This window comes from Chelonoidis abingdonii, chromosome 1 (assembly GCF_003597395.2).
Source record: "Chelonoidis abingdonii isolate Lonesome George chromosome 1, CheloAbing_2.0, whole genome shotgun sequence".
Classification (NCBI taxonomy): Eukaryota; Metazoa; Chordata; order Testudines; family Testudinidae; genus Chelonoidis; species Chelonoidis abingdonii.
In genome coordinates this window covers 362,426,452-362,442,874 of record NC_133769.1, presented here as the reverse complement: position 1 = coordinate 362,442,874, position 16,423 = coordinate 362,426,452, and the positions used below count along the sequence as shown (strand labels likewise).

At 43.3% G+C, this 16,423-nt stretch overlaps 1 protein-coding gene across 1 annotated transcript in view; it reads left to right on the top strand.

The window, feature by feature from the left end:
- Positions 1-16,423, top strand: part of FCHSD2 (FCH and double SH3 domains 2) — a 263,587-nt gene that overhangs the window by 215,947 nt on the left and 31,217 nt on the right. The window contains exons 11-12 of the mRNA XM_032796414.2: positions 2,420-2,536; positions 3,435-3,539. Coding sequence (XP_032652305.1) covers positions 2,420-2,536; positions 3,435-3,539 — 222 coding nt within the window. The remainder of the gene's footprint in view (positions 1-2,419; positions 2,537-3,434; positions 3,540-16,423) is intronic.

The window sequence follows — 16,423 nt, the reverse complement described above, 5'->3', positions numbered from 1 at the left end:
TCACACTCCATCCCACCCTCCCCTTTTGAAAAGCATGTTGCAGCCACTTGAACGCTGGGATAGCTGCCCATAATGCACTGCTCCCAATGCCGCTGCAGATCTGCAAATGTGGCCATGACAGTGCGCTGGTAGCTGTCAGTGTGGCCAGATTGCAGCGTCTTCCCTATTCAGCTGTACGAAGACAGGTTTAACTCCTAGCGCTGTACAGCTGCAAGTGTAGCCATACCCTTAGTCTCTAAGGTGCCACAAGTACTCCTGTTCTTTTTGCGGATACAGACTAACACGGCTGCTACTCTGAAACCTGTCCCCTTCTAGTGGCTGAACCATATAAAGGTTCAATTTTGCCTCTGGCTTTGAGGTAAGAGAACTACTGATTGTGGATGGCTCGTGCTTTTAGATCCAAAGGTCCAAGGTCAATCATCACTACTAGGGACTCATCCAAGAGTGACACATTACATTTACCTCTCTTAAAATTACTAGAAATAATTGTACTGTATCACAGTGTACATAACATTGTATGAATGTCAGTGCAAATCACTTAGAGGGTCTTTCCCTTGAAGGCCTTGTAATCTAAAGGTGAAAAATCTTTCTCCTTTTTCACCTCAATGTTGCTACTAAAATCTTCTTCCTTTCTACTCACACAAATCCTGAGACTCATCCTATTAAATCCACACACTCATGTCAAACTCTGCATCAATTTCCAACTTTTCATATATTCCCTAAAAGAACTGATCAACTCATTCCTTGTCTTCGTGCTCTGATTTTTTTCCTAATCCCCCTCTCATCCCAGTCTGCCCTCATCAAAGCAGCCTTGTTTGCTAGCTTCTTCATACTTGTTTTTGTATCTAGTATGAAGGTGCCTCTTAAGTCTGAAACTCCTCCCTTCTTATGTACCACACACTTCTTTTTTTAGTTGAAATCTCTTGATAAAACGCACTACTTTACTTTCACGTGGTCTTTGAGGCAACAGCTATCTTCGTCTAGTCTGTGTCTAAGAGTGTACAAAACTAAATGGTGTACAAGGTTACACTAATGAAGAAAGAATGTTTTCCTGTGGTACTAGGCATAGAATGAGTTATGGATTGAAATTAAACAAAAATATTAGATTTATCTAGAAAGAAATTCTGGTAGTGAGATCCATTGGACTGAGACATAGTCATACAAAAAAGCACTAGACAGTATACTGTAAGGGACAGTTCTGCACTGGCAGTGGGGTGAACAAGATGACCTAAGCATATTTCTTCCATCTCTAATTCCTATTTTTGGAGAGAGGAGGGAGTATTGTGATTAGATCAGAAAGGAACGATCTCTTTAGGGTTATCACTATTCAATATACCAAGAGCAAAATTTGTCCAGAACTGAATAAATAATTAAAGATTATCACAAGATAAGCTTTCTGGAAAAGATGGGGACTGAGTAGGTGGTAAAACTTAGTCCTTTTTGTCCTAAATATTGATTTATACATAAATGCACTGGATAATCTGCTATGACAGTAATGCAAAAAATTTAAAAAATGGGAGACAGACATGATAGGTAAATATGGAACAGCTTGTCTCCTATATTCAGATTGAACAGGATCGATTCAGTACAAAACTGGGAAACTTTCAGATTCTTGACTTCTAATTTCACTTTATCTGACAGGGGAGGGGAGAGATTTACTTTCTCAATTACTGGAGCAAGTATGAGTGGACATAATGGTAGCACAGTATCACCAACAAATATCTCTGATATAGAATCCTTAGTCTGAAATTGGCATGTGAACTACTGGTGGATAGATAAATTTTTGGTCCCAGATAAATGTGTATACCATATTTTGTTACCTCTTTAAAATCCATATGAAATTGTTATTTGATTTTCCAATTTGTATTTTTTTAAAAAATATATATTTTTAAATGCCATTTTTTGAACAAAGCCTAAATGATCCATCGCATCATATGAAAGACCTATTTTTAAATACTGCCTAAAATGCATATTTATCTGGGAAACTAAGGATAGCAGTTTACTTTGGGGGCATTGATTCTTTTTCAGCTCCATGATATTGTGCCGTGGTGAATAAGACTTCAGTGTTCTACTTCAAGAATGTCTTTCGTTTAAAAAAAACAAAAACAAAAAACTGTCTGGCATTGTCTCCCTGGTAAAGATGACGTCTTCAAAATAGTAAATTGTAAATTCTTTTGGACTGCGATTTGCTTTTATAATAAGTTTTCCACAACACGGTATCATGACAAAGCTAATGAAAAACAGAGCTTTTCCCTCTTCATTGTCTTAATTCATACAAACAAGGGCCCAGGCAAGGAATTTACAAGAACCTGATAATTGTGAATTAAATAAAGTTGCCAGGTTGCTAAGTAACAGTATTATACATGGAGACAGTCCCAAAATTCTTAGCACACTACTCACTTTCTGATTTGTGTTCCAGAGTCGACAACTGGAATCGGAAGCCGGGACAACAGAGGAGCACAGCCTAAACAAGGAAGCCCGGAAATGGGCCACCCGTGTGGCACGTGAGCATAAAAACATCATCCATAATCAGCGGGTAGGTTGAAAATAAATAAATGCATCAGATGACATGAGAAAAATACAAACAAGCTGAAGAGATGCTAAATTAAGATCTATTACACGGATTCTAATAACTTGAATTTAATGTTGAAGTGCACAGGAGGGATGGGCACCTCGTATCATGTCTTAGTGGGACTACTAGCAGCATTATCTTGACAATTTTTGTGATTATTTTTCTCACTGGGGCTTCAGTTCAAGAAAGCACTTCTGTTCACACTAGCATTTAAGCATATGCTAAAGTCAGGGGGATTTAAACACATGCTTAAAGTTAAGCAAATATTTAAGTGCTTTCCAGAATCAGGGAGTTATTTTGTTAATTTACTTTGAGGATTATTATTATTGTTGTTTTATTTTCTCCAGCTTTCTTTTAATCCTCTCACCCAAAAGCACTTTGTGCTCTTGCAGACATGCAAATCCAGAATGCAAGTTGCTCCAACCAGTCAAGCCATACTAATACAAAATAAATCACCCATCCTACCTTGTCTTACCATTATCATCTCTCAACTCACTCCTTCAACAAGCACTGTAAAGTATGTCGGTTTTGATGGGATTGTCTTCAGGAGTAAAGATCATCATGAGAACAAGAGTGTGAAGTGTCACTTGAATGTTAGATCATAGTTGTAACATCATGATGCTTTACTAGCATTTTGGGGCATTTTCAGAATAGCTTTCCTATGATATAATTTTACCCATAAAAGATTGAACTTTTTAAATGGGGTTGCATCAGTCTACAGAGTTTTTATCCTACAGTGTAACACTACTCATCACCCTGGCATCTGAATATGATTAGTTCCGTGAATTGTCACAAATACTGTCTTATAGACAGTGCACATGAATGTACCAAATATATGGCATCTTTCTCTTATTTTTGATAGGCACTTGAGGAGTTAGAATGCCATGGACCTGTGGTATCTGAACAAAGCCGAGCAGAACTGGAACAGAAAATAGATGAAGCCAGAGAGAATATCCGCAAAGCCGAGGTGAGAGAGAAATTATTCTGGCATGTTTATTGGTTCCTGAGGCAGTGGCACGTCTATTACAGTAGCTTAATTTGTGTGTGAAAAATCCAGACTTCTAGCATCAAAGGATCAGGGAACTTTAAATTAAGACATGGCATTTCTCTTTGATTTCATTCCATTAAAATCATGCCATCAATTTAGTGCTAGGCTCAAGAGATTAGATGAGCAATAAAAAAATAAAATAAAATCCTCCTGGCAATATGGATGATTAAATTTACTATATTTTTTTCCAGTGTGCCCTAATCAAGAAGGTAGGAATTTCAGTTTCTGTCTTCTTTCAAGTTACATAGATGGTAAAACAACCTGAAATTTAAACTTTCATCACACCTGAAGGAACTAATATCAGAAAATGTTAGTCATAAATCTGCCTTTAGATTTGAGGCTCTTTATAGCAGCTAACCATATGTTCACTTGCACTGATTATGCAGCAGTATTTAGATAGATGGATGGAAGGAAGGAAGGAAAACAGCTTCAGTAATCTTTCTGGTATCTTTCTGCATTTTGTGCTCCCCAAAGATACTGTTGAAAAGGTCACAGGGGGTTATGAGACCTGTTCCAGATTAATGAAGAGATTGTGAAGAAAGGAAATATAGCACCTTCATTTTTAGCTAGGCAATATTATGTTGCTAAAAGTGAACTTTTATGGTCACTGATTAAAAAAAAAAAACCATTGGTAAGAAGAGAAACCAATCTGTTACACTTTCATCTGAGTGGGCTGCATAATTAAAGCTGTAGAGAAAACATAATTATTCCATTTAAGTGGCTTCTCATATTGCCAGATAGTCAAGGTATCTGGTGTGATTAGGAATGTGACTTACTATTTGGGATGTGAGGCAGGCGAAACTTGAGTAATAGGAGTTCCAGTTTATGGTATGATAAGCTTTCAAACTTACACAGAGCTCATCTTCAGGTCTGGGAGTGTCACAGCTAAATATAAGATAGAACACATTGTTTAGCATGAATATTTAACGCCTATTTCAAGGGACCTTTCAAGGTCATATGGTCCGTTAACACCCTTCCAGTCATAGGGAGGGAAGCATCTGGGCAGGGGAGGGTGTGTTAGTGGAGTATAGATTGTTATAATATATATGGGGTCTGTGTAATAAAGCTCGTCTCTCACCAACAGAAATTGGTCCAATAAAAGATATTACCTCCCTCACCTTGTCTCTCAAGAGAAGGGCAGCTCTTCTCAGCGGAGCCCGGAGCTGGAGCACGGAGCAGCTCCAGAGCAGTGGGGCTGCAGGTTTTTGCCTGGAGCTGGAGCAGAGCCAGAGCACAGCTCCAAAACCCTGGTTCTTCTGAGATACTTTAAAATAATATTAGACAGAAATCACAAATTTACTTAGCCAAGGCACAGGAGGGTTTACATACAATTGAAAGTAGAGATAAAAGGGCCAAGAGGCAGAAGATATATAGAAAAAAAGCCGTGGGATGAGAACTAAACCTTCTAGTATGCCATAGAGGAGAATGGTTTGGTTCCAGAATTGGACTTGGCAGAGAGAGCTTCATTATGGAGGAGCAAAAGCACAGCAGGAGGGAACTACATACCCAGCTTTGACGGTGACCCATAATGAGAATAAAGAGGAAAAAGAAAGCTGCAAATTCCAGTTTTACTTCACCTCATGAGGAACAAGTGGAGAGTAATGTACACATGACACACTAAACGCTAGACAGCAGAAGAATGAGTAGAGTGCATACAATATTATTTTATATAAGATGTGATACACTGTATCTGGTACAAAGCTAACACTGAAAACTGAAGTATTTGCATTTTCTCCCCTGCTTCCTTAGCATGGTCTGGTATTATGTAATTGAGACATTTCTCTGTCCTTCCCAGTGTGAGATCACATTCTATTTTACAAAAGAAAGATAGTGAAAGTGCCAGGTCCTTGAATCTAAGTATCCTTCAGTAGTTAGTTGAGCTTCTCTAACTCTTGCTTGCTTCTCTTTTGATGAATGCTTTTTACTGTATACACCAAAGAAATTTAAAGTGCTCTCATAGATTTCTTGAATGATGGGTATGTAAACTGCTTCATATGTTTGTGAACCTTATGTGTGGCCACAGAATTTACTTAGTGTTTAGTAAAAAAGTTTACCTGGGCCCAAAGAATTGAGCCTTTAAACTTTCCAACTGAATTCTTCTCTTGGCCCTCCCCTTTTGTCATCTGCAGTCCTCAGCAATCACCTGTCCATGTCAGAAATCTTTAAAGGGGCACTCTCAGGTAGTTTTAGGCTCATAATTTGTTTTGCAAAAAAAATCAAAATCTTTGCAAAGACAAGCTGCAATAGAAAAATTTCCATTAAGTTTTCAGTGGAAACATCTCTTGCAGCGTTTAAAACCCAAACATTTGCAATGCTCTGCTAATTCAGGAGAACCAGTAAGTGAAACTGATAGAGACAAACTGTAAACAAAAAAGTTGAATCAATATCTGTAATTGCCCCAGTAGAGCAGCAAGTAAAACCAACATCATTAGGGCTCTCAGATGTATGGGATTATGTGACATTCCGTTCAGTTCAGTCCAGTCCCGGTCCTCCCATACCAATTTCTCAAGTAGCGTACGTCCAGAGAACAAGTTGCTGCTGGCTTGTAGGTAGCAGGAGAAGGAGACCCTTCCTGTTATAGCTCTGTGCCCCATGCTTTTCATTGTCCCTCCTCTCCTAGGAAAAAAGAGGGGGTCTAAAGAGCTGCCATGAGCCAACAGTAGATAGGGAAGGGAAGAGGAGGGAGCCATTCTGCAGGGCCCACACATAATTCAGAGGAAGGAGAAGTGAGGTGGGAGCGGAGCAGAGCTGGGCCCAGGCAGCTGAGTTCTTTCTGGTCCCTACTCTCCTTTTCCCCCTTTGTGAATTGTCAGGTCCTCCTCTTTCTCCCCTTTACTCTATCCAAAATTTTCTCTTAGCTTCTGGGTAGCTGCCCCTCCTTCTCTTTCATGATCCTTTGCAGACAGGGGAGAGAGGAACAGATAGGCGTATAACAAGAGCAGAAGCAGCTTGGGATCAGGCTGGCCCCTGCAACAGCAGCTGCCACCCTCACCCCAAGTTAGAGAGGAATCCAACAGACATTCATTTTGGAGGAGTCTTGCCTTAATAGAAAGGGAGAAAGTGGACCCTGCATTCAACGTGCAGGAGAGTAACATGAATTAGTGTGGGGATGGGAAAAGCATAAATATTATGGAGAGGCTGCTTTAATTTTTTGAGGGGTAACCTGGAAAATGGCTCCTCCCTCCCTATGTCTCCCTTCCTCTGGGGTCCACAAGAAGGCTCAAGAGCCTTCCCCTCACCAGATCCCCACCCTCAGCCCCAAATGACCAAAATATGACAACTGCATTTTGTTTCATGTTCACACAGTACACTACAGATCTCACTGGTTTTTAAGGATCAAACTAGTTTTTAAACAATGTGTTTTTGTTGTATGACTCAAACCCATTTTGCAGTCAGTAACAGGCCAGTGTGACCCTTCCATCAACCTGTAATGGATTGCAAAAGCTGACCCATCAGATTCACTCAATGAAAAAACAATGTTTTTTATTTAAACCTATTCACGTTTAACTCTTGTTGAAGTAAATGGATGTTGAGGATGCTCAGCATATTGCACTGTTGGGCCTTATGTGGGCAGCCCAAACCAAATCACTCTCATGCACTGAGATTCAGGATATTATCACCTTGCCAAGTTATATCCTTCCTTTTGCAAAACTGTAAGGAATGCTGGGGTATTCGTAAGCAGAACTGATACTTACTCTGCCACCTCCTGAAAATGTCTAATATCAGCATAGGGATTATAACAGGATAAGTCATATTTTAGATTCAAGTTATCAGTCAATGGACTTTGCTTGCTAATTAGACGAGAGGGAGGTTGATTGACGCTCTATTGTTTGTTGTCAGACCGGTCAGTGCTAAGAAGTGGAAAAGTCCCATCCTTCCTAATTTAGTACAACAGTCTCAAAGAGAGTTGTCAAGCTAACAAGTGTATATATTGCAGGAGATACCAAATTAGCTACCTTCATAAAAAATTGGGATCCTTTCCTTAGAAGAATAGATTAAAAACACCCTTCACTGTCTCCAGACTAGAGTGACAGTAATCTGGAGAGTTGCCACTTTCTCCAGCAGTAAGATGTGGAGACTGGATCGAAAAATTTTAATGGATGCTTCACTGGCTTAAAAAAAATAATACTTTAATGGAGTTTTTCCTCACTAGTGCAGGATATTTTTAGAGACTTGTTAGTTCAGTTTATTTACTCGTCCCTTTTTTTACGTGGGACAAACTCCTTGATGAAGTCTGGGAAATCAGAACTCACCCCCAAATTGTTCTCATTTAATTAGCGAATATACAGCAGCTCTATTTAATTGCTGTAAAACATTTCCTTTGTTTGTTACTATGTTCCACTTAAAGATGAGCAAAGTTCTGATAATTTGAAAATCAGAACATGCCTGATGTGAGCATCGGCACTGAACAAGATGTTCTACCCACAATGGTTGATACTGAAGGCTTGGCTATGTGACAGGTTACTCCACTGCATGTCAGTGTGATTCTACAGGGCACTGCTTGCCCTGTGAACGCTGCTACACCACAGCAGAAATACCAGTGTGCTGCTGTGCATACTTTTAAGTACAGTATGCTAAGCCTTGCTACAAGACTTCCACTGTGCTGTAGCAGTGTCCATGTTTCATATTGTCATAGAGTTTAAGGCCAGAAGGGACCATTAAATCATTTAGTCTGACCTCCTGTATTTATGTGGGACCTTACTGCTCCGTGAGCTTGTGCATTGTAGATTCACATCCTGGCTTGCTGTGTAAACAAGCCCTGGATCTTAAAGCTTAGATTCTGGAGAACTGTGTAGAAATCTATTGAAGGAATTCTCTCACAAGCAAGAAAAGTCTTAACCACTCTTTACTTAAGTGATGGTAAAAGCTTTCCTAGTTGATTGTGACAAAGAAAAACACATATAAGGCAAAAGCATTTTAGTTTGAATACAAGAGAATGGAACATACATGGCTGAAAAGGATTATATGTTGCCCCTTTTTATTTTATTTTTTTTTAAGTGCCCTTGAAATTCTGTTGCCCTATACTGTTACTTAGGAAAATAAGATGTTTATAGTGCCTCTTAGCACTTATTCAACAAAGGGAGGAAAATATGCCAGAACAACTGTATGTTAAGTGCTCATCTTTAACAACATTAGGAAACTTTCTGGGCATTTTATAGCTTTTAGTTCAGGCTATGAAGGTAATCTGAAGGGGATCTGGTTGTCCTTAAAATAGCTTTCCTTTTCTCCCGAGACTGCATCCCTTTACCTTAATTTTTCCTCTCCATTTGACATTAGTACATCTACTGATCTGTATTGCAGAAACAAGTAAGAGGTAGTAAAATCTGAAGCTGTTCACTCGGATTGCCTATTCTTTTTTTAATCTACATAAAATCCTGTCTCCTGGACTCTTCTGCTAGATTACTTGATTTATTTCTCCTTTCTCTCACTCTCCTCTCTGTCTCAGTCAAAATATAAAGCAGTGGTGGGCAACCTGTGGTTCATGGGCCACACGCGACCCATCAGGGTAATCTGCTGGCGAACTGCGGCCACCAGAAGCTGCAGGCGGCCGTGCAAATTTAAACAAACTGTCTGATGGCCTGCCAGCAGATTACCCTGACAGGCCGCAGGTTGCCCACCACTCATATAGATCCTCTTACTTAGATCACCTTTCGTTAGGTATCACCAGATAAAATAACTGGTTGTAAGGCTAAAGAGATTTCTCTTGACCTGGAAGAGAGAATACCCATCTGTGCTGAGACACCTTTGCTCTGTTAAGAGAACAGGGGCTCCAGCAATTAATCCTATTTTCATTTACATTTTGCCTCATAATTAGGATATCTGTAGTTGTCAAGAGAATGTTTATACCAGATTAGATTTGATTAAGGCTCATAATGGTGCTGTTTTCTTCATTTGATTAGTTCAAGAGTTTAGTAGAGCCAAACACCACTTAAATCCATCTTTAATTGTAAATTGGGGACTACTTTTCCCCTCCCCTTATTTTAATTCATGGATATTTATTAAGGTCTGACTGGAACAATTCTGTTTCACTAGCTGTGCATCTGCTATTGTAACCCAGGCGCTCCTGGGTGTGGTGGTCTATTCCATCTAGTGGCACCAAGACCACTTAGAAAGAGATTAATGAGTTTACTCTACAGCCTTAGCTAATAGCCACGTGGCTTTTAGCTCATGCTGTACAGGCTCATACACTAAGCTCCAGAGGCCCCAGGTTCAATCCCGCCCGCCAACAACCAGGGTCTGTCAGCATTACACTGTCTCAGCATATAATCTATTAGTTATGTACCACTTGTGATTTTGTGTCTCAATTCATATATCTACATTTCAGTGGTCAGACTGTTATTGTTTGCACGTTTTTGCAGCTGTATCTTTCCACCTTAGTGCTGATTTAAGTGGTGGTGTTCTCAGCTCATAATAATTGTGAGAAAATCTAATTCCCTTTGCTTCAGCCAAAAGAATTAAGTGGAATAAGGAAATGAACAGAAAATTCAATCTGAGAATATCACTTGCTTCTGTTGATGGTTTTGCTAAGAAAACTCACGCTTGGGAGAATAGTGTGAAGTAAAAAAAAATTGCCTATCCATTAAGAAATCTTTATGATCTATCAATCTTTCCATAAGTAGATGACAAATTTGAAAAACTAAAGTTACTTAGACATCTACAGATCATGAATTTAGAGTTGGCTTAGTGGGACATAGTTTAAGTACAACTAGACAAATAAGAATTTTATTTTAAGGATGATATGGTCTAAAGTTATATCATGGTATTATGAAGAGATATAAACAAATCTGCAGTACTTGATCGTCTCTCATCCTGGTCACAATATTGCAAAAATTAATTTCTTATGTTTGAGAATCAATGACATCTTGCAGTAATAAACTTCATTGATGATTTCTTTTCCAAGCAGGTGCTACAAACAAGACGCTTGTAGACTATGTAGACAGTGATTCCAAACCTTGGTAAATATGTAACACTACATCTTGGTGATACCCAAATTTAGAGACAGGTTTGCCAACTAGGAGAGGAGACCTTGAGGGATTTATGTGGCTCAGTGAGAATACAGTTAGATTGTTCATCAGTGGATATTCCACAGCTGAAAGTTGTTTTATTTCTGAAGATGAATTTTTTATTACAGGCATGGCAGGGTGTTTGCAAGTTGGTAGAAGATAGATGAGATTTAAAAGTGTAAAGATTCATGGAGAGAAAACTATTAAATTGTTTGTCTGATTTCTTACCATGTGCTTGAGTGCTAGGTACTCTGAAATCCACCTTAAAAACAAAATGTTCATTTATTCATAATTAAAATACTATGTGAATCGATGTGCCAGGATGGATCTCGATACTGCAAAACTTGAGCATCACTGTTGTAGGATCTCGAGCCTACAGGGAATATCTCAGAATTTCCTGTGTTCTTGTAAGTGAATGTGGGATTAGTCTGGTCCAAGATAACTATTAAAATAGCTTTCTGTGTAATTCTCATTTCCTGAATTCTTGACTTTTGGAGGAATTGGCATCCTTTAGTATAGTTCTTTCCTTCGTCTTTGGAATGTGGATCATGGTTTTCAGTGCTCCCTTGCTTCTCAGATACATAGTTTGAATTTGGCAATGTTCACTTTCAGTTTGTGGTGTTAAAAATACAGATTGTTTGAAGACCTTTTGTGCCTTTTAACATATGGATCTTCTCCAAAACCCGCTTGAGCTGTTGGCTAACTTGCTCTGAATTCTCGCTGAAGGAATGGTATTTCCAGTTTTGTGTTCTCTGCAAAGCCATGATTTTTTTGAAATGCCAAGTTGATTCACATTTCTTCATCTGATTTTGTTTTTTAATCTTAAAGTAGTATCCTTTAACTGTCTCCATTTCCTATACAAATGTCTCAGATTGGCTATAGATATGGAAATAATTCTGAGAACCCTCTGTGTTAAAAGTAAAGATAACATCAGTAATTCAGAAGTTTGTGACCTGTTTGCCACTTTCAATTTCTTTCTAAATTAATAATTTGCTTGACACCACAATTAAAATGTTACAGAAGACATAGAAGACGATAGGTTAAATCAATTGGTTATGATACCATTTGCAATAGGACTGTTCACTTTATAAATGGTCACAAATAAAACTTAAAGTAAGCATTCTTCATTTGCAAAGATCTGGTTTTTCATTGTGGATCCAATGTTGCTTCAAGATATTAATCAGAGTTCTTATTTACATTGGAAGCTGAAGTGATCATACCATACTTTTGCACCCAGGTAGTCATTCATTTTTCAATTGTTCAATTTTTAAAGCTTTACTACTTCTTTGAGTGCTTACTCATATCGATTCCAATTAGGTGTGCACGCACCGCGTGCACGTTCGTCGGAAGATTTTTACCCTAGCAACACTTGGTGGGTTGGCTGGGTCGCCCCCTAGAGTGGTGCCGCCATGGTGCCAAATATATACCCCTGCCGACCCAACGGCCCTTCAGTTCCTTCTTACTGCCGGTGTCGGTCATTGGAACAGTGGAGCGTGGCTTAGCTGATCTCCACCTCCCTAGCTACTTGTAGTTCTTTTATTAATTCTCGTGTATATAGTTATAAATTCTATAGTTATAGTTAGTTTTATTCATTCTTTGTTATAGTTAGTGTATATAGTTGAGAGGGGTTCGGGGATTATCCCCTTTCCCGCACCCGGTACTGGGGCCCATGCCTGGTTCCCTGGGCTTCAAATCGTGCTCGACCTGCCACAGGCCAATGCCAATGGGAGATCCCCACGACTCTTGCCTTAAGTGCCTCGGGGAATCCCACCTCTCGGATAAGTGCCGGATCTGTAAGGCCTTTAAGCCCAAGAGAAAGAAGGAGTGGGACTTTCGTCTGAAACAGCTCCTGATGGAGGCAGCTCTTACTCCTCCTCCCTTGGCACTGAGTGCTGGACAGTCTGCATCAGGCAGAAGCATCTCTTCGGCACCGGATCGAGCCGGTATCGCTAAGGCCCCTCAGCACTGACCGTCGCCGGCACCGTCGTTTGCTCGGCACCATTCCCTCTCTCCGCGGGTTAAGAAGCATAAGACTCCTGCGGCTTCCATGCCACCTGCACCGCAGTTGGAGCACCCGCCTAAGCCAGATTGCTCGGCACTGACACCTGCCGCGACACCGACAGCTTTGGCACTGTCGATTCCGGTCCCGCAAGGGTCGTCGAGTCCGGTGCCTGAAAGCTCCTCGGTGCACGCCGTGGTTGAGCTCACAATTCCCTGCACACTGGAGACCTTTTCTACGGCGAGGAAGCTGATCGTGCTGATGGAGTCCGCGCTGCCTCAACCCCCGGCACCGTCGGTGAGGGTCATTCAATCAATAGGCAAGCCTGCCCTGCTGAGGCCACGCTGTGTTGGCACCATCGAGAAGCACCGATCAGAATCATGGTCCCATCGGCACTCTCGGTCCCGTCGCCGAGCCCTGTCCCAACGCTGCTCGCAGCCGCTCCAGACATCGAGCCGCCAGATCCCGGTCTACCTCCCAGCACCGCTCCGGTCGCAGGTCCCGGTCTCGTTCCCAGTACCAGTATGGCAACCGGTACTGCTGTCCGGTGCCACACAGGGAGAGGTTGTTTAGAGATGGAGACCCTTCCCAGGGTTTTTCAGTGCCTCCTTGGCCATCTCGTCACACATCTGTGTCATCTCACACGGACAGTGCTTTCCCGTGGTACTGATCCCCGGTGCCGCACAGAGCAAGATCAGTCAATAGAGGAGACTCTTCCCAGGGGTTTTCAGCTCCTCCTTGGCCATCCCGACACGCATTGGTGTCCTCTCATGCAGACAGTTCCTATGCACAGGACCGTGACTCCGATGTGCCCGCCAGAATCTTCCAGGAGACCCAGGCCCAAGATCAAGGCCCCCATCAGTGGTCATTCTGGACACCTTGGGCATACCACCAGGCTCTAGGTGTACCTCCAGTCCCATCTCGCTCTGCTCCATCGAAGCACTGGGTGCCGGTGGCAGCTATCAGCCGCCCCACTCCTACTGGTGTGGAGGAAGCGCCTGTTCGGCCACCAGACTCCCAGATTCCACTGGAGCTGGAGGTCATCCAAGAGCAAATGTCCACACAGGACCCACTTGTCCCTGGCCTCTCCTCTTCCTCCTCTCCTGATGAGGCGGTGGCGGGGACATCCTTCACGGGCCCTACTCCAATTGACCTGAGAGCCCATCAGGACCTCCTGTGACGTGTGGCACTCAATATGAATCTCCAGGTAGAGGAGGGGCCGGAGATAGAGGACCCGGTGGTGGATATTCTGTCAGCTGACGCCCCCACAAGAGTTGCCTTACCATTCATCAGGATGATCCAGGCCAGTGCTGATACTATCAGGCAGTCTCCAGCCTCTATTCCACCCGCTGCCAGGGGAGTTGAGCGCAAGTACATGGTGCCCTCTAAGGGGTACAAGTACCTGTATGTCCATCCTCCTCCCTGTTCCCTTGTCGTACAGTCTGTCCATGAGAGGGAACACCATGGCCAGCAAGCTCCGGCTCCAAAATTGAAGGAGGCTAGGCGCATGGACTTACTGGGCCGGGGCCATCCAACTCCGGGTTGCAAACCAGAAAGCCTTACTTAGCCACTACAACTACAACACCTGGGGGGGTGGGGTGGGCAAGTTCACGGAATTAGTCCCTCAAGACTCCCATCAAGAGTTTGCTGCCCTCTTTGGAGGAGGGGAAGATAGTGGCGAGGACTTCCCTCCAGGCCTCGCTGGATGTAGCAGACTCTGCAGCCAGGACTCTGGCCTCGGGAGTTGCCATGAGACGGATTTCATGGCTTCAAGTGTCAGGCCTCCCGCCGGAACTACAGCATACCGTACGGGACTTGCCCTTTGACGGTCGAGGCCTCTTTTCTGAAAAGGCTGACCCTAGGGTGCAAAGCCTGAAGGACAACAGGGTTATTATGCACTCTCTCGGCATGCACACGCCGGTGACTCAACGCCAGCCTTTCCGCCCCCAGCCTCACCGCCCTTACCCTCCGCCTAGACAGAGGCAGGACTTTGGTAGAAGGCGTGGTCAAGCCAGTCGTAGACGGCAGTCAAGACCCCAAGGGGGCCAAAATCAGGGCCCCTCCAAGCCACCTACGGGCCAAAGCCAAACTTTTGAAGGTGCGCCCAAGGATGGCATACCAGTGACTTTCCAGGATCCTTTCCCTCCCTTTTACAACCGCCTCTCTTTTTTCCTCCCTGCGTGGTCCCAGCTAACTTCGGATCATTGGGTCCTACACACAGTGGAACTTGGGTACTACCTCCAGTTTATTTCCCCCCCCATCCTCGTCCCTCTTCAGGGACCCCTCTCACGAGCAACTCCTCATACAAGAGGTGTGGACACTCCTTGCCATGGGAGCCACAGAGGAGGTACCAAAGGACAAAAGGGGCAAGGGGTTCTACTCGCACTATTTCCTAATCCCCAAGGTGAAGGGAGGTCTCAGACCTATCCTAGACCTGCGAGAACTCAACAAGTTCATGATAAAGTTGAAGTTCCGCATGGTATCCCTGGGGACCATCATCTCGTCCTTGGATCCCAGAGACTGGTATGCCGTCCTCAATATGAAGGACTCATATTTTCACATTGCCATCTATCCTTCATACAGACGATACCTCCGGTTTGTAGCCAACCATCAACATTTCCAGTTTACGGTCCTTCCGTTCAGCCTCTCTGCAGCCCCAAGAATATTCACAAAGTGCATGGCTGTAGTCGCTGCCTCCCTCCGCCACCGTTGGATACACGTTTTTCCGTATCTCGATGATTGGCTCATTCAAGGGACCTCCGAGGCACAAGTCATCCATTATGTGGACATCATCAAGGACCTATTCATGAGTCTAGGCCTGATGATCAATACAGAGAAATCCATTCTGGTTCCCACACAGAGGATAGACTTCATTGGGGCCATCCTGGACTCCAATCTCGCCAGAACCTGCTTACCACAGCCTCGGTTTCAGGCGATGGTAACAATTATCCTTGAAGGCCGTACAGAACTCCCGAGAACATTCGGCCGCACTTGTCTCGCTCTCCTGGGTCACATGGCTGCCTGCATGTCGTGACCAAACACACCAGGTCTATGCCTCCGTCCCCTCCAATCTTGGCTCATCTCGTATACCGCCTGGCAGAGACACCATAGACATGATAGTCCACGATTCCCTGAGCCATCCTAGGCTCCGTCAACTGGTGGTTCGATGCCTCCCTGGTGGTGTGCGGGATGCCGTTTCCATCCCCCCAGCCTTCTATGTCCCTGATGACGGATGCGTCATCTTCTGCTGGGGTGACTCACCTCGGCCATCTTCGCACTACAAAGCCTTTGGTCAATCAGTCAGGAGCTTGCCTTACACATCAACGGTCGAAAGCTGAAGCGTCTGCCTGCTGCAGCGTTTCAAACCAGCATTTGCAAGGCCGTTGTGTCTCAGTGTTCAAACGAGACCAAACACAACGGCCTGATATTACATAAACGCAACCAGGAGGGAACACGTCTCCCCCTTTTCCAGGAGCCTCCAGCTTTGGACTTCTCTATAAGCCCACTCGATAGACCTGGTGCATCTTTTCTCCAGGTGTCGGAACACTCTGGTTGGATCGACTCAGCAGATCCTTCCTGTCTCACGAGTGGTCGATTCGTCGGACATTATTCATGTCTGTTTCCGGAGTGGCTTTCCCCGTATAGACCTCTTCGCTTCCCATAGAACAGAATGCGAGGATGTTCTGCTCCTTCCAGATGCCTCTCCCGGATCGATCTCGACGCTTTCTGATACCGGGACTCCAACTGCGCTTCGCCTTTCCAACCATTCCCATGGTTGCACAGGGTCCTGATAAAGCTCC